Source organism: Anguilla rostrata, chromosome 5 (genome assembly GCF_018555375.3).
Source record: "Anguilla rostrata isolate EN2019 chromosome 5, ASM1855537v3, whole genome shotgun sequence".
NCBI classification, from domain to species: Eukaryota; Metazoa; Chordata; class Actinopteri; order Anguilliformes; family Anguillidae; genus Anguilla; species Anguilla rostrata.
In genome coordinates, this window is record NC_057937.1 from 9,486,019 (window position 1) to 9,507,944 (window position 21,926).

General features: G+C 43.7%; 2 protein-coding genes across 3 annotated transcripts in view; one reads left to right on the forward strand and one right to left on the reverse strand.

The window, feature by feature from the left end:
* Nucleotides 1–4,067: 4,067 nt before the first annotated feature.
* Nucleotides 4,068–6,572, reverse strand: helt (helt bHLH transcription factor). The gene is made up of 4 exons (XM_064337957.1): nt 6,307–6,572; nt 5,557–5,661; nt 5,133–5,229; nt 4,068–4,649 (listed from the first exon to the last, which is right to left on the reverse strand). Exons 1-4 carry the CDS (start codon nt 6,331–6,333, stop codon nt 4,174–4,176), a joined length of 705 nt encoding a protein of 234 aa, XP_064194027.1. The 5' UTR covers nt 6,334–6,572; the 3' UTR covers nt 4,068–4,173.
* A 5,794-nt stretch (nt 6,573–12,366) lies between these two features.
* The window catches only part of acsl1a (acyl-CoA synthetase long chain family member 1a), a 33,403-nt gene continuing 23,843 nt past the window's right edge, over nt 12,367–21,926 (forward strand). For both annotated transcript variants that reach the window (XM_064335023.1, XM_064335019.1), the window contains exon 1: nt 12,367–12,513. The gene's annotated coding sequence lies outside the window, so the exon portion shown is untranslated. The remainder of the gene's footprint in view (nt 12,514–21,926) is intronic.

The window sequence follows — 21,926 nt, forward strand, 5'->3', positions numbered from 1 at the left end:
CCTGTAGGTTTTCATTTCAACCCTAATGTGGCACACCTGACTCAACTAATTAGCAACTTAACAAGATCTCTATTAATATCAAAAACATTAATAATACTCACATGTACACATATGAAAAATATCCCTTATAAATAAATGCTCTTATACCCTTTTCGTTTTTGCATATTGTGAGTGTTTTACATTTTTTAATCAAATAAATAACAAATGCTAAAATTAAGGTCTTGTTTCTCCTAGCCTAAGCCATTTCTGCCACCAATTGGCATCCCTAGCCATAGTCAGGGCGAGACATGACAATAAAGGTTTGTCCTGTTCCATTTATTATAACTCATGTTGTGTATACTCTCTAAATCTCTCGTTTTGCCGGAGGTTCTTTCATTTATTAAACGCTGTGTTCAGAGCAGGGATTTAAACCAATATTGGGCTGTTGGGACCCGCGTACTCTTTCACAGCCAAACGCTTTTATCTTATTATCACTTTTCCATCTGCGTGCGCACTTTGTCCACCCTCCCCCCCCCCACCCACCCCTTTCTTTGCCGGGTCTGCACCAGTGTCTGCCGATCCGCTTAGCCGGCCCATCCGCCGGTTGGCCGCTGGCACCTGCGAGCCAGCCTGCGCTGACCCAGCATGCACTGGGGCATTATCTGGGCCCTTTGCATATAAGTGCGTACATGCGCATATATGCCTGGGCGCATGTCTGTGTGCACGCATGCTTGTGTTCTGAATGCGTGTGTGTGTGTGCATGCGCGTGCCCGTGTGAATACAGGCGTGTTCATGCTTGTGCACATGTGAATACCGGCGTGTGCGTGTGCGTGTGCATGTGCGTGGCTGCAGCTGGAACTGCTCAGTAGTGCTCAGGGGGCAGGGGTGAGCTCTGTATTAAGGAGAGACGGGAGAGCCAGTGGCCCCAGCTCAAGGCCTCGCGACCTGGCTGGAGGAAGCAGCATCGTCCGCAGCACCAGCCAGCCGCCCTCCTCACTGCTCATCTACAGAATACCTTTGATTTCATGGGGGTGATTATTTTTATTCTTGCCCACCCAAGGATGAAGCCCAAGGAACCAGAGATTGTCCCCTTTCAGTGGCACCACAATGGGACACTCCCCCCCCAACACTGCCCAGCAAAAAAACCACTATGAGTTTTTGGGTTTTTTGTTGGGGCTCTCTTGGAAACCAATGCTATACAACTTACTTAAAGAAAGACTGAAGGAAGAAGGGAGCGGGATTAATTCAGTCATTGTGGGAGAGAGAAAACACATTTAAGTCAAAAGCTGGACTGAATCGGTTCCCTCCCCTATTTTTTAGTATTTGTTTTTTTTGTTTAAAGGACATTTATTTCCCGTCTGTCAGAAAGTCATATTTATGTGTCGCAACTTTGACTTTCAGCCAGAAGCTGAAATTTCGGACTGTGGGTCTCAGGAGTTTTATAAGGGTAGAGAGAAGGACACAAGGGGTGGGGAAACTTGGGTTGGGTGAGATGGGGGGGCGCTTTCCTTTCATTAGTACCATTGTGAACTCGGGGAAGGGTTTATCCTATACAGTTAAAAGAGAAAAACCAGGAGTTCCAACATTTGATAAACAAAGACTGTCATGGATCAGTGAAAGTTTGTAAAATTATATGTAAATGACCCTAGTTTTAGCCAAGGTGGCCCTTTGCATCTCAGACTTTAATCCCGGCTACAATGAAGAATGGTCTACCTAATTTGCCTAAATATATGGAAATGACACAGCTTGCCGAACATTTTGGGGGCTAAAAATCTTTTCCAAGATCTGCATGATGAAATATTTTTTCTCTTTTTCCCCTCCCTCTCCTCCCACATACTTCATCTTTAATCCTTGTGAATCCTACTAAATAAAAAAAATAAAAAAATCACTACTCTCAAAAGCCCCCCCAAGAAAAAACATGTCATTGTTGACCATTCTGTGAATAGCTTAAATTCAGTTCATTATAGGAGGACCCCCCTAATAGAGTTTATTTTTTCCTTATATATCAAGATGAAGAAAAAAAGACATGCTTCACCATTAATGTGAATACCAGTGTGATGGCTTTTGGGGGTGAAAGGCTGACTGTAAAAAATAATTAGCTCTTGCAACCCAAGCAAGTGATTGACAGAAAGCAGGTGGAACATATGCTCAGCAGGGATATTTGTGTTGAGTGCTTTTGTCGAAAAGGGGCAGCAGAGCTGTTTAAGTTTTACAAAGTGTGAATCGGTATGGAAGTGACCTCAGTAAACAATCTTTCACAAGTTCTCCCTGTTGAAACACAGGGATTAACCCTCTCCTTGCCCCCCACCCACCCCCCAAAACTATGATATACACCCACCCCACCCCCCCTCATCCCTTGAAACTATTGGCAAATCTTATTTGTTATTTGCATTCTATTTAAATATAGGTGGAGACAGCATTGTCCTCTTTGTTGGAAAAATGTGTCTGAATAGCATGCATTAGAAGGAAAGATATTGTCAATCCAGCTTGGAATCTAGTAGGACCATTTCACCAAACAAGCTGTTCACACATTATGTATTATTTTAAATGATGATGAAGATGGTGGTGATGATTATATTACATTATAATTACATAGCAGAGACTCATATTCAGAGTGATTTATGAAAATTGAGAAATTATAAAAATGATGGTGATAATGACATATATTTAAGCTGCCCATTGAAGCTGTCTTCAGCAAGCCTTGTGACCAAAATTGTAAATCGTACTAATGTAATGCCTCTACATTAAATATATAAGCTGGTAAATGTATTGAGGAATACCTAATATGCAAGCATATACCTTCATTATCGTATTATCCCTAAATCAGTAGGTCATATTTAGGCTATTGACTTTGCGTGTGTGTGAATTTGGAGTGAGGTCCCTTACTCAACATAAAAAGACATGGCTGAAAAATAAAGATGATAAAGAAAGTACTGTGTGATAAAGCAAGATGCATTCTGTGAAACCGCACAGGCTAGTTAAATGGCTGTTGGACTGACAGGACCTGTCCAAGTATAAACATATAAAACTTTGATGAAAGTGAAGTCAAAATTGTGCAAATGTTGTAAGAAGCCATTTTCTACTAAAATACCTGATAACTAGCACTGAACTAGATATCATTAGATGTATTTATTTTTTCAGAATTATAGGCCTTAGTCTCATTACACCAACCCTCAATTTGTGTCTCCTGTTCTGGAATTGTCTGATTTTAATCTGGTCCTTCTTCTGGTCCTTCTGACTAAATTGTACCCAGTGCTCTGATTACCTACAGTCTAGATAGTATCAAGCACCGTATCAAGCCAAGTCTTGAAAATCCCCAGTGTTTCTGCCTCTTCCACATAACCTGGTGGGCTATTCCACATTGATTACTCTCTGTGTGAAAAAAAATTCTTCCTAATGTCTGTACAGAATTTACCTGTTGCTTATTTCCATTTGTGTACCCTACTAACAGAACTCAACCTGAATAATCTCTTGTAGTTTACTTTGTTTGTCCCCATTATGAATTTAAAAGCCTCAATCAAATCACCCCTAAGTTTAATTTTACTAAGATAGAAAAGACTAAGTATCAAATGTCTAACTTTCACAAAAGGTTTGTATTCTTCATCAATAGTGGCAAGAAACGTCCACTGGTTTTGATAGCAGGCCTACATCCAGCTCCTCAATGGATGCGTAACACGCACTTTTCTGGGTGAATGGTAGAGAGCTGTCCAACATTCATACTCCGTTCTGCTAACCGATCGATACGTAAGTTCACATATCGGAGGTTTTGCAATATTGTAAATTGTAGTGCATTTTCTAAAGCGCAGAAAATGGAATAGGCTACGTTTGTGGAGTCTAAGCAATAACTATAACCAATCTAACCCCCTTGAGCGCTAACAATCCATCTTCGTAGTAATAATTCATTAATAATTTTAATATTAGGCCCATATTATTTTCACTTTAATTTGTTTACTTTGTTTAATAACGTATTGAGATGCAAACACATTAACATTCTGCCTCCAGAACGGAACATCAGTACGAAACAGCCAAACCATTTGTGTTCTGTAGAATAATGGTATTACAGCAATATTAGTTTGGAACCGTTCAGAAAATTAAAGCAGCCTTTAAAAAACAATGTATTCAATTGCGCAAACACTTTTCACATTAAACATTTATTACACATATATAAATAAAACAGAGAAATAGTACATTGGGCTACAAGGCAGCGTGTTGTGCGGTGTGCAGACTGAACGCGTTGGCATGCGAGTGGCCGATGAAGTTAATGTAGTGATGGTCTAGTCCTTGCACAGGCGACAAGTAGCTGCCGTGTTGCTGCGTCTGCGCGGATAGGGGAACCTGCGGGTAAGCGATGGTGGGGCTGCGCGCGGAGCTGTGCCAGTAGTGCGTTGGAGGACTCTGCTGGAAGACGGAGTCGGTTGGGCTATGGCTTTGGTAGTCCGAAGCGGAGTGCAATTGGCACAAGTAGTCTGTGGGGTCAGGCAAGCCGCCTATTGAGCCAAACACGGGCTCGGTGATGACCCGGGATTTGGACTGTAAAAATGCGAGGATCCTCGCGTATTTGGTGTCCTTGGTTTCCATCCTTTCCACGGTGGTAAGGTAGTGCACCAGGTTCTTCATACATTCGTGGTAGCCATAGTGAAAATAATTCGCAAACTCTGCCAGCAGCTCACCTGTAATAAATAAAAATATGAGCATATTCACAAAACTCCCTGCCTTATCCTTACCCGGAGGCTGTTTATCACTAATTGGTGTTCTGCGAAAACTTGATAGTCCAAATAAAGTTGACTTGGGATGACTGAAAGTTTAATGTGTACATTATCCTTATGTTATTAAGTTTAATGTGTACATTTAATGTGTGCTCTTATCGATTAAATTGATAACTATGACGACTGTACGTTATGAAGCCTCGGTATAAACACAAGGCAGCGTTAGGATGAGTGCCAAATGCCAGCGCAATTAGTCATACGGTGCCACAATTAGTGAACCCAAAATTAAAACATACGAGTCGTCCCATAATGTTTTTATGACTATCCTAAGCAGGCCTACTGAGTGAAGTACATTCTAAATATGTTCCTTAAATATTCCAGTCAATTTGGCAGTGGAATGTTACGCTTTGGTGCAAGAAATGTTAAGTAGTCTAAAGAGATGCGCACCCTTCTCTCTGCCTCGCGGGAAGTCCGCAGCGTGGAGTGCGCGCAGATACTGAACGGTCATCTCCAGAATCTCCGCCTTCTCCAGCTTCCCAGAGTTCTGTGATTCAAGGCAAAAAGAAAAGAAATACATTTACAGGATAAAACAGACCAATCTTTAAGAATTAAGAATAAAACTAAAAACTGACTAAGTATATATAGCTACCTACGTAGCCTAAGTTGTTTTACGACACTATACGTCTGAAATGGTTATGTCGGAGATATCATTGATAATGCAAAATGCAATTTAAAAATACAATAATCCCATTGCAAGTAGCCTACATCTAAATTATTACATACAATAAATATTTATAGACGCCCTTAAACCAGATGACAGGTGGTAAACACTGTACGCGCTGACAAATATCAGTGGACTAGACTGCTGTACCTGTTTTGCAAGAGCCATTGGTACCGTTTTGCCCAGCTCATTCAGACACCGGTTGATACGATCCCTCCGTCGTTTCTCAATCACTTTGTGAGAAACCGGAGTTCTCTGGAAAGATAAAAATAGGATACACGTGAGAACATAAGTCAAAGTCAGTTGTTTCAAAGAATGAACTCAAATAGCCTACGTTCGGCCTTATCTGCTATTGCACAGTTTCGCATTCAGTGGGAGAAAACAGATATTAACCAAATGCCACTGCGATATTTGGATCTTTGAAATTGCGTAGAAAAAAACTAAGCCAATATTGTGCATGGTAGCCGATAGCAGAACAACGTTTTGCAAATGGAGAGCTACAGCTGCACTTGAGCGCAAATACTTAGAAATTAAACCAAACGTTTAAACGACTCAGGTACGCGATCAACTTCATGTATGCACAATTTTGACTCGGAATGTGGACATCAAGTCATATTATGAAAATTTGACAGTCATAATCATCCTCGCATATTTGTATAATGTCACTGTTGGTTTTCATATTTAAATAGCTGTTCCATCCCTTTAAAGATAGCTGGGTGGAGACCACCATTGTATACGACGGGTGTATTTGCTTTGCCCAATTAAATGGTTTAAATAGCCTATAATACACATTTACAAACAAATGTATGTTGTTAACTTGATTTAAGAAACGTAAAATATAAGGCCACTTGTCTATGACTATAAAAAGTATCCATACGAGTGCGGTTGGAGAGTGCATACCTTGCGTTCTTTCAGCTTGGATGCCATGGTTTGCTGGAAATTTTCAATAAATGAGAGGAAAAAATATATCGCCAGAAGGAGATAATTATCTGTCTGTTCTGTTCTGAAACAGACTGGACGGGTCTGAGGTTGGTGAGTGAACGTTGCTCCTTATAAAGCGGTCATTTAGTGGGCTCGTGCATTCATGGCCTAAATTATTCCATGGGATTAAAGGCGAGCTTTTGGTAAATGTGTGCGTTTAGGATCAGTAAAAGAAATAGTAAAACATCTGAAGCCATGGGCTAGCAGGGGGGCAGACCTGCTTTGTTAATCCACGTGGCTGTTCAAAAGACACGTGATTACTTTTAGAATATTATTTGCATAGTAACAACCCAGGCGGGAAATGTGAACTGAGCGTTGAGTCAGGCTGATCCGCCCGGAGCGCAGTGCGCGCAGGAAAACAAAGCGGGACAAAAAAGAACTTTCTTTCTTCCAGCTCGCGTTTCTCACACGATCGCCTGTTTACAAATCCCAGCAAGCGATCCTAACTTCCATCCAAGCTCTGTCTGAGTTTTAAGGCCTGTCCAGTGTCATTAAAGTAATTAAGTAAGCCTTTAATAGGCTGTTCCGCCAAGTTCAAGGGAGATCTTTTGGAGATGGAGTCCCCCCGTTTGTTCCCAGCGTTTCTCACACGACTTGGTGACACGTCCATCTTTTATGAGAGATGGCAAGCTTTTTGTTTACATTCTTTATTTGTTAGAGACCTCGGCAGGTGTGGGATTGGGCCTGGCACACGAGCCTCGCCTCCGTCCAGGCCAGCGGCTCCAGCAGCCTTTGGCACACGAGGGGCACCACCACTGGATTCTCCGCGGAGAGGCTCAATTTGTATCCTATTATCCTATAAGAAAATGTCTATTGAAATGAATGAATAGTTTCATTGGCCTAAATTTTAATAATGCTGTGAAAAGAAAGAGAGAAATAAAGAGGAATGCAGCTGGTGCAAACGTGCATTATTCCCCGTCACCTGCAAGAGGAGTCGCCTGGAGACCCCTATTCATTTCCCTAATTTCGGTCAACTTAACAAACTTTGGGAGAAATTATTCTGGCATTGTTGTGAAGGGTAAAGCTTTCTGATCGAATTAACAGCATGTTTTGATCCGGTAAATGTCATTAGAAAGAAAGAAACAATCGCGTTTAAAGGGGTCTGGGTAATGCGCCAAGTGGAGACGCCAAAGCGCAAACTTCACAAAAGGGGCAAGTAAATGCCACAGGGAACTTTTGTACCCACCCATTGCTTAGGTTTTCCCCAACAAAGGGCATTATTTTATACTTGAATACATTTCATACAACAATTGCCTATTTTCTTCAAACATATTTTCACAGCAAGGTTAACAACAGGTTTATTGTGTCCGCTCCGTCTCACAGTTTCAGACTTGGTTTTCATGCGCCAAAACGGTTTGCTCGTCTGCTGTTTTTCATTGGGAGCGTTTTAATCTTTAAAGATTCGCCGTGTTTTAAAATAACAGTTCGTGTGTGCAATGTCAAGAGAAAAGAAATAAAAGATGAGAAGATTTTTTTTCTCGGCATAAAGGCTCGCGGGACATCTATGGGGAGTTTTTAACAGCAGAGAAAGAAAAGCGCCACTGAACTCGACAAAAGCCTTAAATCCCATTACTTTTATTGTTGCATTTACCACATGTTTTATAACAAACGAGCTTTAGAAATCCAACAACAAACTGTCTTACGACTTTTTCAGTTTCTTAAGTTTTGAAGTGTGACTGTTTCTCGTGGTAATTTTTAAAGCTAAATAGTTGTACCCAGTATTAAAAGTCATGCGTCGGCGGCGTTGATTGTTACAACGTTACATATTCTTACACATGCATACTGCCACGTGTACGGACGTTTATTATGATTATTATTTCTTACTTTTTGTTTTAAGAGCATTGGGAATGTTCATTTTGGAGAAAATGTATATAATGTACAAAATGTATATCTGTTTATAAATCTCTGACTGGCTGTTTTATATGCCCCATTAATCAAATATAAGGATGTATAATTTGCAGGCGCACCAACAGGGATTTATTCGTCAGTTGTAGCCTACTTAATTATAAAGAGTTAAATTACGAAATGTCGTCATCGTTTCTTTAGTATACTTCCCTCTTTAATTCTTTCAACCATCTTATTGATTATAATCTATATCCGTCATTTGGAGCAGAGAAAACACTAATTCATGCAGTATTATGTTTCTCTGTAAATTTTTTTTTATTTTATAATTATTTATATAGGTAAAAGATTTTCAGTACCTGCTTAAGCGTGGGATCATATCGTCTTTTTGAAATAGGCTTCATACTTCCAAAATATTAGTAATTTAAGATGCTTTGGTGAGCAACAGAAACCATCAATATGATTCAGTAAGCTATATTACGTCCACATGACGCACGTTTAATACTCATTAATATGTTAATTAATTAGAATTGTAACTTTAAAGTCTTGTCAGTGCTGTATGAATACGTCTTTACTTTTTATTTATATATTTATTTTGGTTGTTTCAAACGAAAAAATACACATTCTGCAAGTAAAGGCTTATGCGTTGCGTGGTCGTAAGTAAGGTTCGCTTAGCAATTCTGATTTAGAGCATGTTTTATCTGGTGGAGAAATACATCTATTTTTATCTGCTTTCTTTTAAAATGTTTATTTGCAATTGAATAAAATATAATTGTACGAAAATACAGCTTGTAATTTTAGTCCAGTTCAAATCTGATTGACAATATGAGGGATTTTTGTTTAATTTTATTCAATTTCATTTACAATTGAATGCTTTGCTAAAATGTTGACTAAATTATCCCTAATATCAAGATTTGTAACGGCTCACACGATGACAGTGCTAATAGAGGCTATATAAACAACTTTATTTCCAGATTTGCAGCCGAAACTATGTAAATAAGGTGAAGTGCATATGTAGGCCATTTTTTTATTTATTATTTTGTTACTTTAGAACCCATCCTTACAGCCTGTCGTGATCAATATAATCGACACGGCGTATAAAAAGAGAAATGATGAGAACAATTGAGTAAAAAGAGAAGAAAAGATTGTTTACCTGTGGGTTTAATGAGGCTGCTGTAAGAGGCGAACCCTATGAAAGAGAATAATAATGGCCAGACGCTTCAGCAACGCAGTCATGCCCGTCACCTTGATTACACATCGTACAGTTTACTATGACTTACGTAAACTGATTGACGCTAACCAAGAGAAAACATAAGTTCACGGTGAAGCGTTCTTAGTATTTCTACCATAAGAAAGTAATGTATGCTAGTGTGAATCCAAAAGTGGGTTTATTGGCAGGTCAAAGGTAGACGTGATTATTTATTGACTGTTTTATTGCAATCTAGACTGAAATCCACCAAGCTAAAATCAATGGATGCTGTTGTCAGTGCTGATGCCCATTCAATTTCAGAGTCTTGGGTTAATGCTATTTAAGTGCCAACCACTTATGATATATGTATAATATTAATTGGGGAAAGATATCGTGGAGTAGTTTGGCCGTTTAATCAACAATTTATCAAGAATGCTGACAATAAGAGCGGGGAATTCGTGAATGCTCTTGAGTACTGCTGTATACTGGTGTATACACCTGCAATTCACGCGTTGGACTGTTTTTTGTGGTTGCCTACTGTAGCACAATAATGCTCTCAGGCCCTAGGCAGTTGAACAGAAATTTAATAAATAAATAAATAAATAAATAAATACATCTCTCATTAAACACAAGCGCCACCTCGTGGTTATGCCGTTTACATCACTAGTCTTTTTATTTTCACATTTACAACAACAAACCAAATAAACAAAGAAACTAAATTTTATGCACATTATTATTATTATTTTTAACCCGAGTACAATGAATTGCACACAAATTAAACAAAACAAGCTAACACTTGGCATGAAAAATAAAGTACGTTCATTGGCTGTATTTGCGCTTTATAAACTCTATTTTTAAAATGACCGCATTTCAAATGCCTCGCATTATGTGGAAGACAAATTTAAATCATAGAGATTATGGCTGAAATTTCAACTAAGAGACGAAGCGTTGTCATGAGTCGCTCTGTGACCCGCGGCGACCTAGGGGCCCAAGCCTTCGTCAGAGATGGAATGCTTTAGCTTCGCGCGCCACCGTGAGTATAATCTGCATCACTTCGCACAGACGTTCATTGTCTCCGCATGTGCAACAAGTCCCAGTTTTCTTGTGTTACACAAAACACTGCATCTAACCAAAAACAAGCTCTCAATGTTTCAAGGTTTAAACAGATTGTTTAAAAGCAGATAAACGCATTTAATAATAAACTGCAGCCATCTGAATTTTCAAAGAGCTTTTTAAAAAGCACGTGAGGATAGATGAGTGCATGTTCTTGTTCTATTGAACCGTACGCAGAACGCATTAACTTTTTTGACTAGGAAACCATTCACAAAAAAGGCACCACCAGATGGTGCAATTGGCATAATATAGAATATTCCAAAACTCACACTGGACGTCACGTATCAGAACCTGCAAAAACACTTAAATGCATATGTGACGGTATACAATTAGGCTAACTCTTACTTCTAACGTTAATATCCCTTTAATGGTTGTTTATACGTAACCAAAATCAGACAGTTGGTTAGATTCTGACTTTCAAATGGCTGACTGATTTACAAGCATTTGAAAAGATTGCCAAGATTTACAACACACTTTTGTGACTTTCAAAGCAGAGTTAGGAGAGAGTGTCAATATAAGTTGGGAAATAATGTTATAATTAGGGCTTTAGAACCTCTAGCATTAGTGTTGACCTCAGCATTCAGACATTTGAAGCATTGCTCCTGCCTTACAACCCCTTCTGAAAATGGTTGGCATGCTGATACAAAACATAAAGGCAGGATGCCTGGGTATAAATTACGAAGACAATGTAACGGTTGTTTATACAGAACACGTCCCTTGTTTTGCATTAAGCTATAATTGCACAGTGGTGCTGCAATCAAGTTGCAGATTGTTTATCTGTTTGCCCATCAGAAGACAAACCAACAAAGGCATGGTTGTTGAGATAATACCATAGAGTGAACGACTGAAGTAAAATATAATAATTTTAGTTTTGTGAGTGCTAGCTCTCTGGCTTTTGTTGAAATTGCAGAGACACTCTTTGCATCACTGTTTCATTGTAGAATGGCCTAAAAGAAGAGATAAATTATTTGGTTCTCTGGAAAGATCTCTTCTAATGAGGCCTTTCCTGAAGAAGGAAAGTTCATGGTAGTATTCATTTTATTTTTATTTGTCACTTTAAAATAAAGGCCTTAATCTGTGGACTAATGTATACCATTTTTCAGTATATACTTCTAAATGTGTCACATTTCACAGATCCGTGCTAACTGTTAAAAGTAAGACCTACCAATGTTTGGAAAATGCAGCATTAATAACAAGTCATAAATCATTTTTGTATGTCAATAAATTGTCAATATGCCCGATTCTTTGCTTATTTGAAGAACTGGTTTCTATATTTCTGTAATCTGTAACAGATTTTCACATTAGTGTCTGGAAACCAGAAGAAAAATATTATCGTATTGAATTTTAAGTTGATGTCCTCATAAAAATGTTACCCAACATGATGAATTCACTAGAAGTGTTTTATCAACACCTTTTATAAATTGCAGTTATCGTTGTTTAAACAATTGTTGTTTTGTCTTTGCTTTGTAACATGTCATTCAATATTGGAATTATTTCACTTATTGCAAACAAAAATGGTAGTAGCACATGTAGTACTGCACATGCAGATAAATATGCATTGTATGAGCTATGTGCATCACGTTCCAAATGCATATGCCAACCCACTAGCTCCGAAATGCATATTCTAATGTAGAAATCAGACACATCGGTTCATGATCTGACCCACATTTTTTTATATGAATAAACGAGTAGGCTATTTAGATATCGTTTCGACCGCTGTTCCTATATCTACGTTCAGAACCCACTCACGACCTATTTATGCAGAGCGCAAAACAGAGGAATGTATGTACAAAGGTCGTGGTAACCCACGCAGAAATGTCTCTGAAACGTTGACCAATGGCTGCACCCCACACAATAAATATGGTTCACACACTTTTGACAGCCCCTCCGATTGGATAAGCAGCCGGTTGAGAACTGAAAACAGCAACAACGGTACTCCCTTTGAAATCGATGGTTCACCTCAAGGAGCTGCCTTCACACAGGTTAGTAACATCACGTTAACCAAGTAGCTAACGTTACCTAGTCGCACATTACTAAAAATTATTATTGAGCGGAGGTAATTCCTAGTTTTTATAGATAATCACATGTTTTTAAAGGAAGGTAACATTACTTCTCGAATTAGTCCTTATAAAACGAAACTGATATGTGCATTATGTGTGGAAACCGCCCTTGATATATTTTATTTTCCTACATATTTTATTATGTGTACATCTTTCAAAACAAGAATTGCGCACCACTTTAAGCAGGGTAGTTTGCTATTGGTAGTTTATGGAGTTGGGCAAACGCAGTCGGGCAAAAAAAATGCAGCTCGCTTCCAATAATAATGTGGAGCATTCTGTCTGTATGTGTAATTTGTGTGCGCACATGTTTTAATGTTTTCCATGCTATTTTGTAGCACTATTGTCGGTAGCACTACGTGCCATTATGCATACAACCAGGGCGTTTAAAAATTAAATATCCACGGCATGTTAGCGGGTAACGTGCCGATGGGTTGAGTCGGGAGGTGCTAGACAAAGCCCGGAGAATTGATCCCTGAAAGAGAATGGCGCGACGGGGCTCCTGACACAAGTTGATTTGGCAGGGGTAACCGGCACGCTGCGCTCTGATGAAAAGGGGGCACTTCAGCAGGCTAATGAATGAATGCAAAAACACTGAAAGATAGTGCTGTAACTGAATTATATTAGACCCAGGGTTAACGCTGCACCATACGCGCCGAACTGTAAAATAATATTATCAGCTAACGCTAATGAATCTTTTACCTTGACAGAGTTGTCTGTATAGCGATGCTATTATCTAGCCAGCTATATTGACGGTGCAAATTATACAGCGTGACTCAGCAAACGACACCACCGTGCTTCGATAATTTAGGATTCCTGCCTTTAACGATGAAAAGGACTTGATCTGGATTGGGAAGGCAGTCGATTCCTCTAATCTTGTTTAGCACCGTAGCCTATGCCCACTCAACTAAGAATCGTTCTCCCCACTCAGACCTGCTGTGCTACACATCACAATCGCATACGCATTCAGTGGCTAAATAAATCTGTAACCGACTGCAATTGGACAAGAAAAACCCTTTGGTCTTTCTGTTTTTTTTATTCAGTCATAGAGTTTCGTTGCTTGGTGATGGCAAAACGTAGCTGCATGTCCTACTTTTAACAGGCAGTAGACAATCATCCGACAATCCTCACAGAACCATCCATTTAAAAGAAGCAGCTTTTATTCAGTATGTTACTCTGCAATGACAATTTCCCCATCTGAGGTGTTGATGGAAGGGAGTTGATTCACCAGGGTGTTTTTGGTAATTACACAGGTACATTTTCAGCACATAGCCTTTGGTGCTGTACATTGTTGTTGCTAGAATGTATTAACGTGGCAGTGTGATTTTGGACACCGGTAGTCTTCATTGTCGTATAATTACTTCCTTTCGAATCATATTGCAAAGTAAAGGGTGTGCGATTTGTAATTTTAGAGGAATACCTACGACAGCAGTCGTTCGTGGTTTTTATTGGAACAGCTTTCCTCTTTCAGATCCCTGATTGGTCCCTGCCGTGCGTTTAGGTTTTTCTTGGCATTGTATTAGGTACGTTCAGTGATGGTGTTACCCTTGAAGCAATGGTGCTTTCATTGAAAATTTTGTTCTGCACCAGAATCTGTCATAAATATAATCCAAAGCATTGAATCACAGTCTCCTGGTTATACTAATAATTGTACATTCTGTTTGTTTGTTATTACTATACAAATCATCAAGGTAACCTTACCACCCCCCCCCCCCCCCCCCACAAAAAAAATACAAAAAAACAAAACAAACAAACAACCATTGAAAATATGAAATATTTCCTAGAGGATGCAGTTTTTGCATAAATATCCCATTTTGCTTTTTCCATGTACATCCTGTTCAGTTTTCAATAATTATGGTAAAGAAATTCTGCTCATGGGTAGGGGGCAAGGTACGATTTGAATAATTTTGTTAGACAAATGAAACGGTTCCGGCGTTGGTGGTGTTCACTCGCTGCTGGTCTGCAGGATTCTGGAACCGCGCAGGTCTTAGCCGCTGGCCGTTAGCCAGGCTTAATGGCCAGGTGTTGAATTCTGGCTTGAATGGCCTGGGGTCCTGGGTGTCGAGCTGCTCCTGGGTGAGAGGTTAACTGCCGACGGCTGTCAACAGGACACCGTTGAACCCCAAACCCCTTCCTGCTTTAAGAAAAAGCTACCCCCCCCCCCCCAACCCTGCCCCCAAACCATTCGGCTGAGTCACACAGCCTTTAAAATTCAACTTGCCCAATATCACATGATAGTGGGGGTTTTTTTTTTCGTGATTACTATCCGCTACAGTATTAAAGCGCATTCAGTGTTGCCAGTTTAGCGACTTTGTCGCTAGATTTAGCGACTTTTTGACTTCCCCAGCGACTAAAAATCTCATCTAGCGACTAGCGAAACAAATTTGGCGACTTCTCGCGACCTCCATTCTCCTTGTCGAGCAGCAGCAAAAATCACCTACAGAGCGGAGGGGTAAGAATGTTATCGCGGGTTATCAGAGCGGTCTGTTTTGGAATCAGAAGGGCAGGCGAACGGGACCCGGCGTACGGGTGCGGGTGCGGGTGCGTGTTTGCGGTACACGCGACCGTACCGAACGTACGGTCACCACGGCCGATTTTAATAAGTGATTAGTGCCTGGTGAAGAGAGGTTTGTTTAGACGGGGTGGACGTTCGTTTGCCGGGCAGCGGGGGACCTGATCTGTCGGCTTGGAGCCGCAGAGACACCGGAATGTCCGGAATGCGGGCGTGGGTCTGCAATTGCAAGTGATCTCAGTGTATTCGGGAGAATTCGGGTGGAAGCGGCCAGCTCTCCTCCTGCCTACCCCTTCTTCACTGCAGTTTGGCCCTGCTGCACCTCTCTTATCAGTCCTCCCTGTGGGCTGCTGTTCTGTCTCATTTAATCAGCTCTTTCATTCATGGAATTATGCGTTTAGTTCCAGGCTCAAAAAGAGCCCTCAGCCTGGCCCTCCACACTGTAGAGTTAAGTGTTAAATCAACTCCCGATTGGACTCGTATGAGCACTGTTAATGTTGAATTAACACTGGACATTTTACTGTGCAGAACTGAGGTTGAATAGCCCTGTGGCCCTCTGGGGCCAGGGTTGAGTTGCCCCATGGACATTGCAGCTCTCTGAGGCCAGGGTTGAGCGTGCCCCAGCAAGGCCACCGTCAGCTCTACCATTTCAGGCTGTATTTCACTCTCAGTCTCTTGCTTCTCAGTAAATGGACTAAATGGACTGCATTTATATAGCGCTTTTATCCAAAGCACTTTACAATTGATGCCTCTCATTCGCCAGAGCAGTTAGGGGTTAGGTGTCTTGCTCAAGGACACTTCGACACGCCCAGGGCGGGGTTTGAACCGGCAACCCTCCGACTGCCAGACAATCGGTCTTACCTCCTGAGCTATGTCGCCCCCCGTCTCAGGTAAGGGCATATTATTTCCCACAATCCATTGCTGTCGTGTGGGGCAGCATTAGGTTTTGAGGCGAGAGGTGACTCGCGCTCACTGTGACCCGTCGGCTGTCTCTGGTTCCCCGTGCCCCAGCGTAACCCAGGCAATCCTAAAACAGCGGCATCATAACAGCCACCTCATCCCGGTTCCCAGAACAGCAGCCGACAAAACGACTTTAACCAGCCGCAGCCGCCATCGCCGTCGACCTCCGCCCAGCTCCGCGGCGGGTCACGCGGTCCGCCTGCTAAGCTGCTGATCCAGAATCGCCGGATCTCTCTCCACGCGCCAGCTGCCTCGCGCGTTTATTGAGTTTGTTTAAATTCGATAAGCCGCGCTGTGGCTGCGCCGCTCTCGAATTCTCGAGTCGCTCTGGAACGTTCTGCGCGAGGCAGAGCTCTGCGCCGCTTCCCCCGACCTGACCACAGCGCAAGAGCGGAAGCGAACCCGAAGTGTAGAGGCGCGATTATTTTTCTTCGTTTTTTTTTTTCATTGGTGGCCCAGACTGAAGCGGTGCATTTTCATTTTCACAGTAGGGGGGGGCAGAAGCTGGGAGTCACTGAGCCGAGAAGCAGAACTCGGTTACAGCTGTTTTTCAGAGTTAGTAACGTAGCACGAGCTGTTAGCAAGTGCTGAGTTAACGCAACGCGTGTTAATAACGCACGGCGTGTTCAGACTGACACCTTTGTGTGCGGACACGCGTCACTGGGGTTTCTCTTTCTGTTCGACCCGTTCCTCCCTCATCCCCCTGACACGGCTCGTCCTCAATTAACTTATGTAAACAGGACACGATGGCCCTTATTGCCTTGCCTTACACAGAAGCCAGCCATCGTGCGTGAACATCACTTCAGCGGCGGTGTCTGGTTCTGTTTTTTTTTCTCTTGCCAGCCGGTAAAGGGAAAGCACCGAGCTGAGTTTAGTAGGCCACAGTGGCCGAAGGAGGGGGAGGTGAAAGCTCAGGGGTGACTTTGACGTTGAAGTTATCCGGTTTAAATATACGCTTATTTGGCTCAAGCCCAATGCAAAAGAGCGTGTTTGAGGTGTTGGCATGTGAGTAATAGGGGTGTGTTAGTTTCACAGGCAAATAGAGAAACCATCGACGCAACCATGCTAATGTGGCAGCTAAGCCAACAGGCTGACACACCAACAGACTCTCAAACTACAACACTACTGACGCACTGACTTGTGTACCTACACAGAGACTCCACTGCCATCACAAACTAACAGGCGCACCGACAAGACTACTGACACACCAAGAGACTCACAGACAAGACTACTAATGCAGCACTCTACCTACACAGCCACAGATGGCTACAAATAGCTAGACTGCTGACTGACAGACTGAGCTGACCAAGAGGGAATTAACTGCTCTGGCAAACTGAAAGACTCCCTCAAAGGGATAGAACTGCGCAATGGTAGACCTGTGGCCTCACACTAACTGAACTGTGGCCTCACACTGACTGAACTATGGCCTCACACTGACTGAACTATGGCCTCACACTAACTGAACTATGGCCTCACACTGACTGAACTGTGGCTGCACACTAACTGAACTGCGGTCACACACTAACTGAACTGTGGCCACACACTGACTGAACTGTGGCTACACACTAACTGAACTGTGGCTACACACTAACTGAACTGTGGCTGCACACTAACTGAACTGTGGCTACACATTGGCTGAACTATGGCCTCACACTGACTGAACTATGGCCTCACACTGACTGAACTATGCCCTCACACTGACTGAACTATGGCCTCACACTGACTGAACTGTGGCCTCACACTAACTGAACTGTGGCTGCACACTAACTGAACTGTGGCTACACACTGACTGAACTGTGGCTACACACTAACTGAACTGTGGCTGCACACTAACTGAACTGTGGCTACACACTGAACTGAACTGTGGCTACACATGGCTGAACTATGGCGCACACTACTGAACTTGGCTCACACTACTGAACTGTGGCTACACACTGAACTGTGACTACACACACTGAATTCCACGACGAAACGTGGCACACACTACTGACTGTAGGTCAACACTGACTGAACTGTGGCTACACACTGACTGAACTGTGGCTACACATTGGCTGAACTATGGCTACACACTAACTGAACTGTGGCTACACACTAACTGAACTGTGGCTACACACTGACTGAACTGTGGCTACAGATTGGCTGAACTATGGCCACACACTGACTGAACTATGGCCTCACACTGGCTGAACTATGGCCACACACTGGCTGAACTGTGATTACACACGCATTGAATTCCAGGCGACGAACCACCAGTGTCACACAGCTACTGACGCAAGGGTCAAAATAGCAACGCATTGCAAGTTGAAGGACTTACGCATATAGACACGCCCTAAGAACTGACCGAGAGGGTACGGAGTCTTGAGTAAAGATTTGGTGGTGGGAGGGGGGGTGGGGGGATTGAGTGATTTCATATATGAGGGATATGCCCTCTGCTTTTACCTTCTGGCTCTTTTTCTTTGACCTCTGAAGATCTCAGCCTCCTTGGCATGGCTTTGAAAGGGAAGGGGGGCGGGGCGGGGGGGGGGGGGGGGTTGTGAAATGTGTGAAACTGTGAGCAAAGTTGTACAGTAAAGGCTTTTGATTCTCTAGTGAATGCGGAGTGGCTCTGATGAATCGATTATTTCTCAAGACTGTCTGATGCTTCTTTCCAGTGGTGTTTCATAAGTTGCTTTATTTGAATTCCCTGGGGGTCAAACGGCCTGGGTCTTACTGAAACTGGTTTGGGCAGAGCCCAGGGTCAGGCACCCCCCCGTTCATTTCCTTGGCATTGAAATGACTTCCTCAGCTGACGCACAGTAAAATGTTCGGTGTTAAATCAACTCTTACAGAGTACATACGGTCTGATAATGGACTCACATGTGCTCTGTTAGGGCCAGAACAACACTGGACATTTCATTGTGTGTGACAACTGAATAAGGCTGGTTCTGGTTCAGGTCTGTGGCCCTGTGTGGGTTCTGCTCTACTTCCTACTTCCTCATTCAGAGATGTGGGGGGGAAGGGGGGTGGTGCTGCAGCGTCGGTGGTTGGTGTGGGTTTGGGGGTGAAGGGGGGGGGGATGGCCTCTGTCGTGCCTCAGAGCAGAACCGGCGGCTCCTCCGGGCGGCGTGGGATAGGCGGGGTCAGGCCAGCCGCACGCACCCCGCCGGGGGGCCGCCGGGGGGGGGGGCGGCAGGCGGCGTGGCTCCCAGCTCCCTGCAGAGGGCTCCTTTGTGTGCGGCTGAGGGGAGGGGGGAGGGTCGAGCGAGGTTAGACACTGTGCCGCTTTCTCTCTCTCTCTCGTCTGAGCGGACGCCAGCGAGGGGCTGGGTCGTGTGCGTGTGTGTGCGCGCGCGCGGGGGGGTTACTGCAGGGCAGAGAACTCTGTCCCGCCCAGGGTGCCAGGGCAGAGGCGGGAGGGGCTGTGTTTACAACCCGCTCCCTCACCAGATCCTTCTGTCTGCCCAGCCAAAAGGAAACAGACAGTGTTAGACCACAGTGTCATAACTGCTCGGGCTTTTTTTCCCTTGGAGGACTAGAAACCCAAAAAAAGCTTTTTTTTTTTTTTTAGTTTTTTAAGCAAGCTCAGCATTGCGCTTAAACCATTTAGTATTCCCACTTCTAGAATGGATGGAATCACGCACACACACACACACACACACACACACAAGCAAACACACACACACACACACACACACACACACACACACACACATTGTCGACTGACATGCCAGCAGTCAGAGCAAAAACATTAGTAGTATTAGTTTAGTAGCTAAACACTAAGAATGTGCTACTCCTGTAAACATCCTCTTTTCTGTTGATGTGGTTTCAGTCAGATGCCCTTATCTGAGGAGCCTGACTACACAACCTTCTCCATCGCAACACAAGGACTTTCCACCATATTTTCATAGCACAGGCACTGCATTGTAGGCCTGAATAATCACTATATATTCATAAACCCACTGTAGCATAAAACACAATGCCTGATGTGCTGAAATATAATAGCACGCAGTTTAATTATTAATGAGCTGTTTGGCTGTTGGACTCGATGTTTCCATAAAGAAAACCCAGACGTTTATTAATTCACTGTAACAGAGGATACCTGTGTGGTGCTGAAAATCCCTCAGCTGAGGGGATGAACCTTGCTCTAAATTCCCGCCCCCCCCCCCCACTCCCAAAAAAAAAAATGGCATCATGTGATGGAGCTCTTTATCCCCGCTCGGGCCGTTGGTTTTGGGACCGTCCACTGCCAGGCTTTCAAGGTCAGGCTCAGGTTCTGGAAAGAGTTGCCGGGGGCAACCTTACACCCAGATGGCAGAGATCTTTCCCCCCACGCCCCACGCTCCGCCGACCAATCGCGAGACGAGGGCAAGGGAGTGGGTGGAGGGGCGTGTTTGAGATTCTCTCCCTCCCGATGGGGGGTGGAGACTGGCCCCCCCCATCCCAACACTGCTGCCTTTGTGTTGAGATGTTTGGCAGGAGAGCGTCAGAAACCCACTGACACTGTGGTGTCACGGGTCACGGAACTCACCGCCAGCCCAAAAACAGGGCACACGTGGAGCGGACGCAGGGGTCACTCAGACCCACTGGAGGGGCGTAGGTGAATTTTAACGGCTCTGCGCTAACTTATTTTTGTCCGAGGAGCTCGTGTAATCCAAAAGTGAAAAATTCCGGAGCACACTAATGGATCCCTGTTAGCAGATGTGTTCCTAAATTATTTTTCCAGTTAGCACACATCAGTTTTCTGGAGCAAATGCTCCTGAAATGGGAGCACTGTGGAGCCCTGATTTTGGCCGCATCTTCCATACGCGCTGCACAGTGTTATCTGATAAGAAGTGAAGATAAAGTTTGAGCCTCAATCTGCATTCTTCTCACTTTCATGGTGGGTGGTGGGGGCAGAAGGGCTGTAATTTCGATGTCGTTTCAGTAGTCCACTTGTGATTTGATTGTGTTAACCACCCCGACCTACAGATACAGTCATGATGGTGTTGTGTTCCGGTATAATGATTGTCTGCATGTAGGTGAAAGGTCACAGGTCACAACGGTCAATATATAAGTTATTTTTAGACATCCAGTTGCCAGGACTGAACTGTTAATGATGACAGACATCTAACATTCTACAGTAAAAATCTGCTCTCATGGGGAGTATTTTTTTAGTGAGGAGGAAGCAGTACAAATTGAAACAGCGATCCTTAAAAAGCGCAGTGTGGTTTTGCACGGGCACGTTCGAACACGATTGGATTGTTTCCCTGTTCCTGTGAGCGATGGGTGGTGAGAGGGATTATAGGAGCAGCCATAGCTTAGGGGAATCCATGGTGACCTCTGGACCGTCTAATGGGCCCTTTGCCCTCTACTGCTAAAACAAAGCCGGGGGGTGGGGTGGGGGGGGGTTGGTGTTGACAGCACCCCCCCGCGGGTCCAACTCGCTCTCTGCTGGCGGTAACGAAGCGGTGTGCCCGTGCCACCCCGCCGTGAAAAAGCCGCGGGGTCTAAACGCGTGTGCGCCCCTGGCGGCAGCGCCCGCGGGTCACCCCAGACCGCGGGGGCGGGGGCGGGGACGGGGTCGTGGCCGAACGGGGCGGCGGCGCGAGCGACCCGAGGGGCGGTTCCCGTCTTAAGCGAAGACGAGGTCGGTGTGCCTTACGAGCGTCACTTTCAGGTGAGTGACGGTTGGTGAGGACCCGCCCCCCCTCCTGTTTGGCCGCTCTGTGGTAGCGTGATTCCGCGTTCTCTGCAGGTTGATTCAGGTGAGCTTTACGCGAGGACACGCCCCTGCAGGACACGCCCCTGCGGATCTGGCACCTGTGTCAGGCGGTGGAATCTGCTGGAATACCCACTGAATGCTTTTCCACCTGAGTTCATTGAATGACCTCTTTCAGTGTTTTTTTTT